General features: G+C 38.3%; 1 protein-coding gene and 1 long non-coding RNA gene across 2 annotated transcripts in view; both read right to left on the bottom strand.

Annotated features, from left to right (window-relative positions):
• Nucleotides 1-17,314, bottom strand: part of LOC307142248 — a 673,051-nt gene that overhangs the window by 303,312 nt on the left and 352,425 nt on the right. The gene's annotated exons all lie outside the window — the stretch shown is intronic.
• Nucleotides 1-17,314, bottom strand: part of atrnl1a (attractin-like 1a) — a 351,306-nt gene that overhangs the window by 159,862 nt on the left and 174,130 nt on the right. The window contains exon 22 of the mRNA XM_079843147.1: nucleotides 10,174-10,226. Within this exon, the coding sequence (XP_079699273.1) occupies nucleotides 10,174-10,226 (53 nt within the window). The remainder of the gene's footprint in view (nucleotides 1-10,173; nucleotides 10,227-17,314) is intronic.

A 17,314-nucleotide genomic window follows, 5' to 3' on the forward strand; every position in this document is an offset into this window, starting at 1 on the left:
GCTGAATTTTCAGCTGCCATTACTCCAGTGTGTCACGTGATCTTTCACAAATAATTCTAATATGCTGATTTGGCAGTCCAGAAATATTTCATATTATTATCAATGTTGAAAAGAGTTGTGCTGCTGAACAGTTTCTTTGATGATTTCTTTGATGATTCTTTCAGGATGCTTTGATGAATCGAAAATTCAAAGAACAGCATTTATATGAAACAAAAATATTTAATCTTTTGATCAACTTTTGATCAATTGAATGCATCCGTGGTGAATAAAAACATCTTACTGATCCCAAACAGTACTTATCACGATAACCTAAAAAAAATATTACTCCAGTACTACTACTGCAGACAAAAAATATACATGATCTGCAGATAGGCAAACATTTAATTGTAAAAAAAGTCCCTTTATTATTACAAAGTTATTATTACAAAGTTTCTTGATTATTACGCAGGAATGAGAGTACAGTTCCTAGTCATATCGGCTAGGTCTTAGTCTTAGTACACAATGTAACTACAGAAGAGTCAAGTTTTAAATAGGAAAAATATCGAAAGCCTTTGGTCATTTTTGAACGAGATGCTAACGTCAATGATCTATGCTAAGCTATGCTAAAAGTTCTACCGCCAGATCCGGAGATCGGCTGAATGGATTCGAAAACGGTAATTCTCAACTGTTTAACTCTAGGGGAGTTGGAAAATGAGCCACATTTTTTTCAGTTCCTTTAACATGTCGTACACTATCATCAAAAGATTAAAGTTTTAATATCTGTTGAACTTACTTATAATTCAAGTGTGTAAACAAGTGACTCCTGAACAGCTGTAAACGGATCCATGAAAGCACGGCTCAGTGTGATTTGTGAAGCGTTTTAATAGGTTCACTGGAAAGAATTGGCTTAAAAGAATGATTTGCTCATAAACTGGACATCACTATCACGTTTCAGAGCGGGTCTCGATTTTCTCATTTCAAAATAACAAGAATTTATGTTTTCTGAAAAGAAAATGACAATGTTAATAACAATGTAGTGCTCTGAAAGTAAAGCTAAAAGTATCCATTACAGTAAGGATGAAAAAAATACTTGATTCACCATTGGTCTATTAGAATATGATACAGCATGGTAAATATGACTTCTAGTCTGATAAAGACAACGGTTTGATGACAGTTTTGACTGCATAACATTCATCATGCTGTATATGGCAATTGTAAAATGACCTTGATGACACTGGAGGTTATACTGTAATAAACATCTATCCATTACGTTAGTGAAGGAGACATTCAATTACCGTTACGGTGACTTAACGTCATCATTAGTATTATCGTGTTTGATGGCCCTTGATTTTTATCCTTGTGATAACAGACATTAGTGTGTTCAAGGCTGGTTGAATTAGCCTGTTACAAAGACGAAGCGTAAACATCAATCCCACTCAGTGGGTAAAAGTCACTGACGTTCCCTTAGGGAGTCAGACTTCTCTCGCTCCAACTAGCCTCTCTTCATGGCTTTAATTGGTCAAATTAGTGAGCGTGTCCGCCCCATATATTTAGACACCGGACAACTGAATTTCTGCACACGTGTGATGAAATCCACTGACACAGTGACGGGAGCAGTACTAGTAAGAGATAACAGCTGGACGCTGGGAGCGTGAGGTGCTGCTTGTGGTTGCTGCGTGTGTTTATACGTGTTTGTCTGTGAGAGAGTTTGCAGGCCAGCTGCAGTATACACTTTAGTGTTTAGTGCACCATACAAGGAGTATGAAATGGAGAAGAACAGTTGCTTTAATCTGAACTCGAGTGTAATATAATCATAGATACCACAAAGGTTATTTTAACCAACCATCAGATACCTTACACCTTGTGATGTGAGTTTAACATGCATTTGGGAACGCAGCGTGTGCAGGGTTCACTTTACATTTGCATAATTTCCAGCTTTTTTTTGGACAGAAGTTTACAGCATTTGACCAACATTCCACCAAAATAAAAGCGTACGGTTTGTTATGTCAAAGCTTGAAGGTTTGAATGTATGAAAGTGTAAGACATTAGTATTAGTATTGTAATTTGTAATGTAAAATAAAATAATTATTAATATAGTTATACAATATATTTTTGTAATTTGCAATTGTAATTTGCAAAGGTAATACAATTCTGTCTTTTTTTATATAAAGATAATAATATAAAATTATATTATTAAATGTATTAGTATTATTATTATAATCAGAATCTGTTGTTAAATTATTTAAATATATTAACTTAAAATGTCTGGGGACACTTCAAGTAAATATTTTACGTTTAAGGGGTTTGGCTAACCAACAAAAACTTTGGAACCCCTGTCTTTATGTCTCTATGTTCACTGTAAGGGGACCCTTGGTGTATATAGATATAAATGGCTCATTCTAAGGTGATAAAAACATAACAGTTCATTATGTATCATTATGTCTTTATACACCACTGAAAACATAGTAATGTATGTTATATTGCATTTCTGTCAATAGATCCTCATAAATATTAGACACGCCACCGTTAAAGTCAAAACTTATTGGTTCATAAATAAGCCAATAAAACAACAAGCAATATCCAAACCTGTACGACTGACTGTCTTTCTGTGAAACTCAAAAGAAGGTTTTGTTTTGTTTTGTTTTTGTCCATAGAATGAAAATCAACAGGGTCCTATCTTTTTTTTGGACCCCATTGACTTTCATTGAATAGACAAAAATATTTTCCCAAATTATCTTCTTGATACATGAGAGCGAGCAAATGATGAGCGAATTGTTATGTTTTGTGTGAACTATCCCTTTAATATAGAATGTATGGCCACAGGTATGCATTCATCGGTAAATTTACAACAGCACATCCAATCAGAATCTGTGTTGTAATGTGCGTTTCATTTCAGCTTGAAAGAGCAGGGATGCTGGAAAGGATTTGTTGACCACAGGAGGATATGATGCAGTGTGCTATCAATCATGAAGTGATATAACAGTATTGTGCTGCAGAGACTGGAGGGGAGGTCAATTATAAATAATGCATTGGTAATAAATCCTCCTATATACAGGGAATGCGAGTCTGATCTGCTCATAAAAGGCAAACCCCTCACACGTGCTTTTGACACACAGTCATCTCCTATGTGTGTTGATTAAACATAACACTGAGGACCTTTTTGCCATGAGACCTTTTCAAGGTCTTACTAACTGAAGCCTTTGTAGTGTAGTAGATAACAAATGTCTGGGTAAACGATGTAAACCTCGGATGTCCAACACATAGCAAAAAAAAAAAATTTGCAGTCACACAAATGGATAAGAACAGAATTGATCACCTACTGAGGATTCTGCGTACATTAAAACAAATTGGCTGACTGGATGTGCTCTGCTTATCTGAGACTCTGTAATCAAATGGAGCTTAGTTTTAAAAACATTCACTGGTGGCATTGGAGGGCTGTTTACATAAGCCTGGTTTGGTTGGTCAAATCTGGTCTCAGGTGACATTTCTGGCAAAGTGGTAGTGACAAGAGTAATGATTTAGAACAGGAGCTTTTTTTATTTTTCCTTGAGTACTGACTGAGTTTAATTTCCTGCTGTCTTGAGAAGTTTATGTGGACAAGCTCACAGTCATTTTCAGGAGAACTCTGGCTCCTGAAAATGATGGTTCTGTTCTGTGGCAGTGTAATTTTTTGTATATCTTTACCTATTTTGTGGTCGGGAGAGGAAGTTATGACCGCTCTGTGCTTATGTCAATCATGACAACTGGACAAATACTAGAGCTGTAAGGCTGCCATCTAGTGCTCTGAATATAAACTAAAACTATACTGTGTGTGTATGAGACAGAGATTTTCTGTGACAGAGAGAATGCTAAACAGGCAGAGCAAGAGATACAAAGCACACCCAGACATAATTGCAAAATATTTGCTTGTAATCCTATAATAACTAATGTATGTTGGAATTGTGGCACATGCTCACAACATGTAAAAGTAACATTGCTCACGGGGTTGAATTCCTAGAAGTTGTATATAAAAATAATAATAGCCTAACAATAACATTAGAAGAAATGATGTAAAAAAACAGAGGGGTAAAGTGGGGTGCGTAATACTTTTGTACCTTTAACTGATACACATTCTGAACATGCATTAATAGTACTTGTACTTAGTAATAGTACTTAGTAAACAGTATAACAGTATGCTTTCATTATAATAATACAATTATTCCCTATAAAACACAATGAAAAACATTTTATAATTTATATCCAATGTGACATCTACATCAGGGATTTAAATGCTTAACCTGTTTAGATAGGAGAACTATACAATTCAAGAACTCAAGAACATGAGGCTTTGCTTTCTAGAAAAATAGATTGACATTTACATTTGCAACATGAAGTTCGCATTTGTTCACAAGTAAAAAGCTTATTTTTTTAGTGAGAACACCATTCAGCTCAAAAAACATTAATAAAAAAATCAGTAAGTCACTCCAGTCCTCCTACTCTCAAGTTGTACGTAAACACTTGTACTGCATTTTCAAGCTGGAAATTTATGGAAGAGGAATCAGACCTGACTGCTTGCCCGCTGCACTCTCTAACCTTCAGATATCTATCTGAGACACTTTAAGTCAGAATCAGTGATTGTGGCTTGAGGACATGCTGGTCGCTTCTGCTTCTATAAAAATGGAATAGAATACCCAACTTAAGTGTGAATGTCTGTGTCATATTTCACTCCAAAATCAAAAGAAAAAAAGTATATTTTGCTTATCGGTTCTGAAAAAGATTTAGTGTCTTGGTTTACTATTGACAATTAAACATAATTGCTCAAGACACTCCCATTTATGTAATGTGAAACAAATCTCATATGACTACTGAGATACAGTATTGAAAATCATCCTGTCCAGTAGGGCTGGGCGATAAAACGATGACAATATGTATTGTGATAGACATGTAATCAATATCTATAAAAAATGCATTCGATAAAACGTTCAATACTTTTTTTTTTTCTTCGTCAGAAGAAACCAGAGGTTGCTAAGCAAGTTTGGTTGCATGAACAAAGGCACTCACTGGTTACCAAGCAACGTAGGGAGTGACAGGCTAACAGCCAATCATGTAACTGTGTCTCCTTTTGGTTGTGCCATATCGTTGTCTCGTGTTAGATTAATTCTTCAGTTAACAGAACCGGCGTGGAGTGATAAGTGTAAAATGAGTGCCGCAGCGAGCAAGGAAATTGTTGATAAAACAGGAAAACAAGTCAGCTCGCCAGTATGGCAGTTTTTTGGATTTTATAAGTCTGACCGTAGTCAGACCAATGTCGCCTGCAAATTATGCAAGACTGTTGTCCCTACAAAGACTGGTAATACCACAAACTTGTTTTACCAGCCTGGTTTATACTTTCGTCTGGCTCCGCAGCGTGAGCCTCCACTGCGCACGCCTCATTCATTTGGGGACGTGTTTATACTCGACGCGCTTGTCGTTGTGCTATTCTTGACTTTGGTTGAATCCGAAATCTCCCCCTAAACCCTCAATCCCTATTCCCTACTTTAGTCCACTAATACAGTTCACTTGAAGGAGTGAATGAAAACAATGAGCGAATTCGGACAGCCGCTGTGTGTACATCGGCTGTACACTCGTTATTGCGGTGCAATGTGGGATAGAATGAGTGCACTCAATAACATCCACTATCGTTTTGGACACCACTACAAATGGCTGTCCCCTCAAATAGCGCCCTATTTAAGGGTATAGGGGGCGATTTCGGATTCAGCCTTTGAAACTACATGGAGAGGTTAACTTAACCGTCTAAACGGTAACAGTTACAAAGAAATAACGGAGGCACTGCACCATGTTAAGAGATAATGGTTAAGTGTTCATTGTGATTTTAGACTTGTGTTTATATTTTAATTATTTGAGTGTTTTCCATGGTTGTGTTGACATTTCTGCCTTTATAACTGAGCAGATTATAATCAGAGGAAGGTTACGTTTAAAATAAACATGTTTAAATGTAAAATATGTTTCTCCTGGTCCTTGTTTTAAATTTGGTCATAAAAATATAATTAATTATCAATATCGACCGATATGAAACACAGATACAGTGAGGAAAATAAGTATTTGAACACCCTGCTATTTTGCAAGTTCTCCCACTTAGAAATCATCGAGGGGTCTGAAATTGTCATCGTAGGTGCATGTCCACTGTGAGAGACATAATATATTTAAAAAAATCCAGAAATCACAATAAATGATTTTTTAACTATTTATTTGTATGATACAGCTGCAAATAAGTATTTTAACACCTGTCTATCAGCTAGAATTCTGACCCTCAAAGACCTGTTAGTCTGCCTTTAAAATGTCCACCTCCACTCCATTTATTATCCTAAATTAGATGCACCTGTTTGAGGTCGTTAGCTGCATAAAGACACCTGTCCACCCCATACAATCAGTAAGAATCCAACAACTAACATGGCCATGACCAAAGAGCTGTCCAAAAGGAGCTGGTCAATGACCTGAAAAGAGCTGGGACCACCGTTTCTAAGGTTACTATTGGTAATACACTAAGACGTCATGGTTTGAAATCATGCATGGCACGGAAGTTTCCCCTGCTTAAACCAGCACATGTCCAGACCCGTCTTAAGTTTGCCAATGACCATTTGGATGATCCAGAGGAGTCATGGGAGAAAGTCATGTGGTCAGATGAGACCAAAATAGAACTTTTTGGTCATAATTCCACTAAACGTGTTTGGAGGAAGAAAAATGATGAGTACCATCCCAAGAACACCATCCCTACTGTGAAGCATGGGGGTGGTAGCATCATGCTTTGGGGGTCTTTTTCTGCACACGGGACAGGGCGACTGCACTGTATTAAGGAGAGGATGACCGGGGCCATGTATTGCGAGATTTTGGGGAACAACCTCCTTCCCTCAGTTAGAGCATTGAAGATGGGTCGAGGCTGGGTTTTCCAACATGACAATGACCCGAAGCACACAGCCAGGATAACCAAGGAGTGGCTCTGTAAGAAGCATATCAAGGTTCTGGCGTGGCCTAGCCAGTCTCCAGACCTAAACCAAATAGAGAATCTTTGGAGGGAGCTCAAACTCCGTGTTTCTCAGGGACAGGCCAGACACCTGACTGATCTAGAGAAGATCTGTGTGGAGGAGTGGGCCAAAATCCCTCCTGCAGTGTGTGCAAACCTGGTGAAAAACTACAGGAAACGTTTGACCTTTGTAATTGCAAACAAAGGCTACTGTACCAAATATTAACATTGATTTTCTCAGGTGTTCAAATACTTATTTGCAGCTGTATCATACAAATAAATAGTTAAAAAAATCATACATTGTGATTTCTGGATTTTTTTTTTAGATTATGTCTCTCACAGTGGACATGCACCTACGATGACAATTTCAGACATTATTTTTATATTTATTAATACTATTTTTTTTTTTTCATACTTCGGCTGCGTCACATTTATCATTGTTCAGCAAATCTCCGCAGGCAAAATCCAGTCATTACAATAGGAATCCATGCATTCGGGAATTTCGTGTGAGGGTGAAAGATTTCACCATGCAGATTTCACAACAGGTTCAGTTGGTGATGCAAATTTGTCATATTGGCCAAAAGAAAGCTGCTTGGTTTGAAAGTGACTTTGAAGCTGTGCTTCATATTGACAATAGGCAACTGACCATTTTGCCTGTGAAATTTAACTACATTTACAACATGTAAGAATCATAAGGATTTACACTGCCGATTTTGCAGGTTTTCCTACTTACAAAGCATGTAGAGGTCTGTAATTTTTATCATAGGTACATTTCAACTGTGAGAGATGGAATCTAAAAAAAATCCAAAAAATATCATTGTATGATTTTTAAATAATTAATTTGCATTTTATTGCATGACTTAAGTATTTGACCACCTACCAACCAGTAAGAATTCCGGCTCTCACAGACCTGTTAGTTTTTTCTTTAAGAAGCCCTCCTGTTCTCCACTCATTACCTGTATTAACTGCACCTGACTCCAACCTCTCCACAATGGCCAAGACCAGAGAGCTGTGTAAGGACATCAGGGATAAAATTGTAGAGAAAACTGCACAAGGCTGTGATGGGCTACAGGACAATAGGCGAGCAGCTTGGTGAGAAGGCAACAACTGTTGGCACAATTATTAGAAAATGGAAGAAGTTCAAGATGACCGTCAATCTCCCTCAGTCTGGGGCACCATGTAAGATCTCACCTCGTGAGGCATCAATGATCATGAGGAAGATGAGGGATCAACGTTGAACTATACGGCAGGACCTGGTCAATGATCTGAAGAGAGCTGGGACCACAGTCTCAAAGAAAACCATTAGTAACACACTACGCCGTCATGGATTAAAATCCTGCAGCGCACGCAAGGTCCCCCTGCTCAACCCAGGCCTGTCTGAAGTTTGCCAATGAACATCTGGATGATCCAGAGGAGGAAAGGGAGAAGGTCATGTGGTCTGATGAGACAAAAATAGAGATTTTTGGTCTAAACTCACTCGCCGTGTCTGGAGGAAGAAGAAGGATGTGTACAACCCCAAGAACACCATCCCAACCGTGAAGCATGGAGGTGAAAACATCATTCTTTGGGAATGCTTTTCTGCAAAGGGGACAGGACGACTGCACCGTATTGAGGGGAGGATGGATGGGGCCATGTATCACGAGATCTTGGGCCTCCTTCCCTCAGTAAGAGCATTGAAGATGGGTCATGGCTGTGTCTTCCAGCATGAAAACGACCCGAAACACACAGCCAGGGCAACTAAGGAGTGGCTCCGTAAGAAGCATCTCAAGGTCCTGGAGTGGCCTAGCCAGTCTCCAGACCTGAACCCAATAGAAAATCTTTGGAGGAAGCTGAAAGTCCGTATTGCCCAGCGACAGCCCCGAAACCTGAAGGATCTGGAGAAGGTCTGTATGGAGGAGTGGGCCAAAATCCATGCTGCAGTGTGTGCAAACCTGGTCAAGAACTACAGGAAACGTATGATCTCTGTAATTGCAAACAAAGGTTTCTGACTTCTACATGCTTTGTAAGTGGGCAAACCTGCAAAATCTCGGCAGTGTATCAAATACTTGTTCTCCCCACTGTATATATTTATTTAATTGATCTGTAAATATAAATATTTTATATATATATAACATATTCGTCTTAAATACATACATGCATACGTGTGTATTTATAAATACTGTACATAATAATTATACAATTTACACACATATATATTATGTTCACACAGACTTTTATTTTGGCTGCAATTAATTGCAATTAATCGATTGCCCAGCACTACTAATTAGCCAAAAATGTGTCAAATGAAGGGATAATTTTAGTCACACCCCAAAAAACATTATTTCCTCACTTTAGGGAATATCTAATGGTGGTTCCTGCCAAAGAGTTCATCCCAATCATTTTCCAGTCACAAGCCATTTTCTAAAAACATCAAAATAACACAGCCTCTCTCTGAAATCCACCATAATCAGCTGTACTGAGATCCTTAACCTCTCAATCTCAATCTGGCCATATAAGCAACATGTAAACTAAACGTCTCAGTTATGGGTGAAGCCAAGAGCACACATGTTTTGCTTTAGGCTAAGCTCTTGGCATTTAGCGACAAGGTCGACAAGTAAGACTCACTCACACAACACACACATATAAACATGCATATAAAGCAACAGCAGACAGAAGCCAAGATGAACAACACAAGTGCCGTTGTACTGCTAAGAATAGATGAATGCTTGTGTGAATGAGTCCTTAGAGGAAAAACTAACATCTGCTGTGCTTCCAGAAGGTGCTGTAAATGTTTACTTTGTGAACACTGGATAAAGTGTTAAAGAGTATGAAAGTGCATGGTTTGACACAGGTAGTAATATGTGTGAGTGTGTAGGGCTGGATGACACTGAATAGTCACAATGTATTTGTGATGCTTAATTTAATGTGGCCAAAAACAAAAAACACACTGTAAAACGCATTGTAAAAATTCCAATCACTTTAATGTTCTTTTTATTTGGACATTAAGTCACTAAGGACTGTGCTATTAGATTAGTAGTTATATTTTGAATTGATGTTTGTTAAAAAGGTGTCATATTGGGGAACATACATAAAAAGAGATAGAATACACAGCATATAAACATTATAAAATTGGCTTTAAAATTTTAAGAAATAATTGTTAGGTGTGTGTCTATGTTTTTGTTTTTTATGTAAGACAGAGAGCGGGGGTTACTTACAGTAACATGTTCCTCTAAGTGGGTTTCCAAGGTAGCGATTTTCGGAATCACATCTGCAGTAAATTAACAGAAAAAAAACAACAACTAGTTTACAAATATTGCACATAAACAAGCGATCTATATTTGGAAACTAGTTTCCACCCATCAATAGAGTTCACCCAATAAAGAAAAATCTGTCATCATTTACTCATCCTCAAGTTGTTCCAAAACTGTATGAGTTTCTTTCTTCTGCTGAAAACAAAATAAGATATTTTGAATAATATGGGTTAGCAAACAGTTGTGGGCCCCATTGACTTCCATAGTTAGGAAAAAAAATACTATGGAAGTCATTGGGGTCCATATTCCAGGCGGTTTCAAAATATTTTCTTTTGTGTTCAACAGAAGAAAGAAATTCATACAGGTGTGATACAAATTGAGGGTGGGTAAACTTTAAAATAGTAAATCAGAACACAGTTACATTAAATTGTAATAATATTTTATAATAATATTTTTGATCAAATAAATTAAGCCTTGTTGAGCATAAGATACTTTTTTTCCAAACACAAAGAAAATCTTGTATCATTTGTTGGTACCAAACATTCAAACTACTATGCTGCTTTGTCTCAGAACCATGTGCATGAGTGTTGCTGGTTTGCGGGACCATAAAAGGCTCAAAAGGTGGTTGTATTTTTATGGTGATTTCTCCCTATGCTGCAGGTAGTATATTTTAGCCATGCTTGAGATGATTATAGTGGACGGGCCCGTCAGGTGCCCAGCTCCTCTGAGGCCTGGAGAGGAGGATGAGACCACATTTCTGATCAATCCAGACTGACACACCAAACAAACCCTTTATGCTGTGCCAAAAGCAAAACTATCACAGACTCTCTTAGCATCAGAGAGACTAGCAAAGCCCTGAGTGAGTGTAATATACAGCATAAATACAATTTTTTCTATACTTATAAGAAACATGCATTTATTTATACAGTAGATTACAGTAATGCCAAAGCTTTCATTATAGAAAAGAAAAAAATGGAAGTTATTCTGCAAAAAAGTAGATAAGATTTTGTGAAGCATATTTATTTTTAATGAGCATTCTGATGAATGGTCCATATATATAGGGTCAGGATTGTAAGAGACAGCTGTACCAACTCTGATTGTGAGGACTACAGAGACAAAGAGAGACTGCCTGTGTGAAGAACACAGTGGCATGTCTGGTTTAGTTTAAAGCAAACACTCATTACTGGCATGCAAACACTGAGTGTTTATTATTCACCTCATGCTACGAGCAGTGAGTTCATGTGTGTGGATGCCGAACTCAATAAACACACAGATGGATAGACGGACTAGCAGGGCAAACACGCATGATTAATCACCAAATTGCCCTTTGAAGTGGAGAAGTGGCCAAGGGCCTGAGAAAGAGTCTTGCATCAAAATCATTCAAGGAAGGAAGCAAGAAAGGCTGCATTTATTTGGTTAAAAAACTGTTAAAAACTACAGTAAACCTTAATATTGTGGAATTGTATTACAATTTAAAATAATGGTTTTCTACTTTAATCTACACTGCCCAGCCAAAAAAAAAGTTGCTGTTTGGATTTAAATTGGCAAATGCTTAAGAGTCAATGATTGGATCATTATTGCAGTGATTTTTAATAATAATACTATTAATAATAATAATTTGCTATATTTATATAGCGCTTTTCTGGGTACTCAAAGCGCTTTACATATAAAAGGGGAAATCTCCTCAACCACCACCAGTGTGCATTATCCACCTGGATAATGCGACGGCAGCCATATTGCGCCAGAACGCCCACCACACACCAGGTTATTGGTGGAGAGGAGACAGAGTGATGAAGCCAATCGTATATGAGGGATGATTTGGAGGCCATGATGGACAGAGGCCAATGGGCAAAACCACAGAGAGTCAGGACCTCGGTTTAACGTCTCATCCGAAGGACGGTGCTCTCAGACAGTACAGTGTCCCCATCACTGGGGCTTTAGGACCCACACAGACCACAGGGTGAGCACCCCATGCTGGCCTCACTAACACCTCTTCCAGCAGCTACCTAGTTTTCCCAGGAGGTCTCCCATCAGGCTCAACCCTGCTTAGCTTCAGTGGGAAACCAGTCTTGGGCTACAGGGTGATATGGCTGCTGATTTATGTTTCTAGCATGTTATATGTTTGGCAACAGTTCTTTCGACCCTAATTGATGGAGTGTGTAGCTTTTCATTTCTTAAACAACCATGTAGGAAGACATCATGGTGTTTTTCCAGGATGACAATGTCAAGATTCATCAGGCTCAGAGTGTGAAAAAATGGTTGGGAGGGAGCATGAAGGATCCTTTTCACACAAGAATTGGCACCTTTGAATCCAGACCTTAAATTCATTGAAAGTCTTTGCGATGTGCTAGAGGAGACTTCACAGAGTGCTGGACTCTTGCATTGTCAATACTAGATCTTGACCAAAAATGAATGAACCTCTTGATGAAAATAAATGCTGTGATGTTATTTCCACCAATAACATAATGGGCCCTATCTTGCACCCAGCACAATTGACTTTGTACACCGACGCATGTGTCATTCCTATTTTGCACCCGCGCAAAGCGCGCTTTTCCCTCCACAGAAGCACGTCGCTAAACTAGTGAATGAACTTGCGCTCCCTGGGCGGTTCAGCGCAAAAAAGGAGGCGTGTTCCGGCCCAAACAATCCCTGGTGCTATTTTGCTGTTCCATTAAACAATTGCGCCACTGACCAGAAAAAACCTAGTCTAAAGTCAGTGGCGCGTTGCGCGTTGTTCCTTATGCTATTTTAAGGGCGCATGCTTGACCATAATGTATAGCGTGCACAACGCGCATACACTTTGCTCATGTAATCTACACAGATGCAACAGTTATTTTTGCAAATCATAAATTGTTACACTAAAAAATATTAACACATGAGATGACGGAAATCATTGTGGTGTGCCACGAAGATGTGAAAAAATAGGCATAAATCTAGCTTACAAATTATTCAGGCTAGTTGTTGTCTAATAATTAAGGATCAGACCTGTTTGCCCAATAGTGGCAACTTCTGGCAAGACATATATGTATATAAGGACATCTAACAAATTGGTTTGTCCGTCAAGAACCAGGAAAAAAAATCGGTGAGGGTGGACGCAGCGATGTCCTCTGCTGGCGTCAGGTCCTGAGTAGAGGCTGATCCACCTCCCGTTACACGGCGTGCCTGATTGATGCTGGCAAGCTTGGACTTTCCCCGTCTTCTGATGTCATTGTAGCGCTTGCGGCACTGGTGCGACGTCCTGGGGATGCCAGCTGATGAAACAATTGTGGCTATTTCCTCCCACGCCTGTTTAACCGACGCTATTTTGGGTGGGTTTCTCCCATCCCCATACAACACAACTTCTCTGTCTTTCACTGCTCTTACAAGAACATCAGTCTCCTCGGCTGTGAACCGCTCCTGGCGTGCGCCTGGTAAATACGCCATAATAATAGCAATCCATAATGGAACTTGCGCACCTGCTTTTAAAGGGAATGTTGGATGACGCTCGGATTGGTTTATTCACGTTACGCCCAAACCACACCTATGAATAATGAAGCTACTTCAGACCAACCCATTTTAGATTTGCGCCGGGCGCAAGAGCCATTTATCCCGCCGGGAAAATAGCAACAGCGCCGAGACCCGCCCACAAAGTTACTTGCGCTTCGCGCTTTGACACTTGCGTTTCAGATCGTTAAAATAGGGCCCAAAATATTCCAGAGAAACATCTTTAAAACATGTCATTATATTTCTAATATTTCTAATACTCTTCAACTTCTGCTTGCTTTTAAAACTCATATTTCTTTTTTTGGGCTTTACACTGCACTGCACCATACAATATCCTACTGTTCAGGCTGTTTTCTTATATTTTTATTTAATTGAAAAAGAAAAAAGAAAAAAGAAAAAAGAAAACGTGCAGGGGTCCAGCTGAACAACCGCCATTGAGATGAATGGGAATGCTAAGAGATAGCCAATTTTCCTCAGGTATGATTGACCTCTTTGCTGTTGAATGACAGCAGATTAAAGCAAGTGCACCCAGTTCAGCACAACATGAGGTCCAGAAAAAGTGAGAGAGAAAGACATAAGACAGGGACTGAGAGAACAAATAAAGGGATGGAGAATGAAAACAGCAGGTGTCAGACAGTGGGCATGCCCTCTAGTCATCTGTCTAGTCCTACTGCTCTCTTAGTTTGAAAAGAAAGAAAGCAGAGAAACAGGTGAGAGAGAAGAGAGGAAGAGTGCCTTGTGTTGATCCTTCTAGCCACACGGTAACAGACCCTCACCCTGACTAAATAAACAGAATGTGTGCGGCGCCTGCTCGCAGGAGACTGAATTAGCAGATAAATCCTCAGAGTGCCACATTTCACACTGAGACAGCTCTGTGTGTGCGTGTCTCACAAAAGCATACGCAATTGTTGCTCGCAGGGTTTAAACGTTCTCGCTTGAGTACTCCTCAGGAGGGCCTGCCTAATTAAATAGCGACTTCCTCGTGGATCACAAGCACGCAAACACACACAACACTCGACATTATAAAAAGGGATAATAAATTTAAATGAAACAAACATTAACAAGATGAGTGCAGATGTGGTGAACAGGAAACTTTGCTGCTGCTAAGCTACTATATATAAAAACCCCAAACATTACAATTTATTAGACGTATAATAAACAGATGAGTAAAGTGTGTAAACAAAGTCTGAAAGGATAGATAGATAGATAGATAGATAGATAGATAGATAGATAGATAGATAGATAGATAGATAGATAGATAGATAGATAGATAGATAGATAGATAGATAGATAGATAGATAGATAGATAGATAGATAGATAGATAGATAGATAGATAGAATAGATAGATAGATAGATAGATAGATAGATAGATAGATATTAATATTAAGGGTAATCAAGTATTTGAAACACTTGATAATAGAAACTTGAACAGAAAATTTGATGGTGCATTGAACTGTCAATTGAAAATCCACTGTGTTGTATCACATACAAATTGCACACTAACATCAGCAGCCCAAAGCAAAATCCAGATCAGGAGGATTCAGCTGAGAGGAAGTCTATCTACACAAACTGCTCCAACAGCACTACCTTTCCATCCTCTACCGGCTTCTAAACGAGTACCACATCTTCGCCTCTCCCGCCGTGCTGAACAGACAGCTCAGCTCATTACAGGAAACAGGCTAAAACAGGCCATGGGCCACCTGCTAGCTTCCTCTCTTTCTCCCTTCAATCTGTCTTTTTCTTGATCCGTCTTTCTCTCTCATTTTATTTTCTCACACTCTCTCGCTCTGACTCTCGCCCTTGCTCGCGCTTTCAAACACAGACACAAAGCAACAAAGAGAAAAGAACCTTGAAAGAGACCTTGCTATTCAATGTCTCGCAGATTTTAGAGCATCACTCACTTTCTGTCACTCTCTCTATATATAACACTAGCTGAGTTCCTTGTCTTGCCATGTTGACGGCTTTCAAAATAGCACTGAAAAAAAAAAAAACATTTGAGAACTGTGACCCTACCGAGAAATCATAAATGAGATTGATTTAATATCTCAGTTGTTTCTACTAAATGGCAGTGCAATGAGAGCAAATAGATACTTGTCTCCTGCTTCAGATATCAGAGGAAAACTTTCAGAAGAGATACCAATGTCACAAAAAACATGCAAAGATACCAAAGCCTGCAATCGAAAGTCAGAGAATTCAACATTTGTCATCATTCTCTTCCAAAATCAAATTGTTTTAGCAATGCATTCACATTAACTTTACAGCTCTAAACTATTAGTGCCAAAAGTTTCCTCATTTCCTATTTTTATTTCCCTTAAGGAGTTAAGAGAAAAATAGGCTGTAAAATTGATATTTAATTCCTTGAAAAAATCGGTTGATGGATTATTAAAATGACTTGCGCATAAAGACAGTCACTTGTTGCCACCTACTGGCGTGTAACCATCAGAGAGAGTGACTGAAAAGTCCCCACCACTGCACAGACAGTCTTTCTTATTATCTTTTAGTATCTCTCTTGTACAAGCAGTGTTTTTACACTCAAATAAGATTACACCCTGTAGATTGTCTTTCTTTTCCTGCAGCGATGGAATATTTTTCCATGATATCTTGGTATGATAGAGGAATTTGCTCCCATTCAGGCACAAAAGCATCAGTTAAGTATGTTTGCATGCACTTTTGATCAAAAAAACTGATTTCAGTCAGACAAAAGCATTAACATCTTCTAGATCTGCATGATTCTGGATAAGCTAAGAATCACAATTTTTGTTTCAAATAGAGAGCATGATTCTCCTGAGATTCTGAACTGACATTTACACAAAATAACATATAACACTGGTTCTGACAAAATGTTAATTGCTACAATCCATTAAAAAATGTTAAATAATTTTAAAAAATCGGTTTGAATAAATGATTCAACGACTCAGTGTTTTTGAACTTATCTCTTGAATGAACGATTCAATGACAAAAAAATTTAACAATCGCTTGTTGTCGCCTTTTGATCCAGTTGTTATTAGAAGCGTTGTTACTTTCAAAAGGTGATTTGCTCTATTTTGATAAGAGCTTATATCTGAACTATACATTTTTATCCCAGTACTTCTGTGATAATCTGAATATTCATAACAGAAATAATGATACCGTGTGGCTGAAAAGACTGTTTGTGAAGCTATTTCATAACTGCTCTCTCTCTCTGGCATCAGTGGCAGCGCAAACACAGATGATAATGCTCTGGTGTGATTTTGTCGAAGGTTAAATAGACACAGGCACATTGTTGTTATTTATGAATCATTTTTTAATAACAACAACAAAAAAGCTATATATATTTGGCAAATGTAAAGGCCCTTTCATAGCAAAAGTGAAATGAATAAGCCTCAGGCTGAAGGAAATGTAAATGTATGCCTGTACAGTAGAGGGCTTAGCTCAAACAAACTTTATAACTGTATAGGACACAGGGGAAGAAAGGTCAACACCCTTACTTCAGCAATAAAAATTTCAACACAATTGTGATATTTATCTAAAGTCATTTTTGATTATCCATATGGTTGAATTGGATCATATAAGGCCAGCATCAAAGTTAATAAAGTGAGATTGAATACATAAAGTATATATGTATTATTTAACATGTTTAAT

The sequence above is a fragment of the Gobio gobio genome (genome assembly GCF_949357685.1).
Source record: "Gobio gobio genome assembly, chromosome: 18".
Lineage (NCBI taxonomy): Eukaryota > Metazoa > Chordata > Actinopteri > Cypriniformes > Gobionidae > Gobio > Gobio gobio.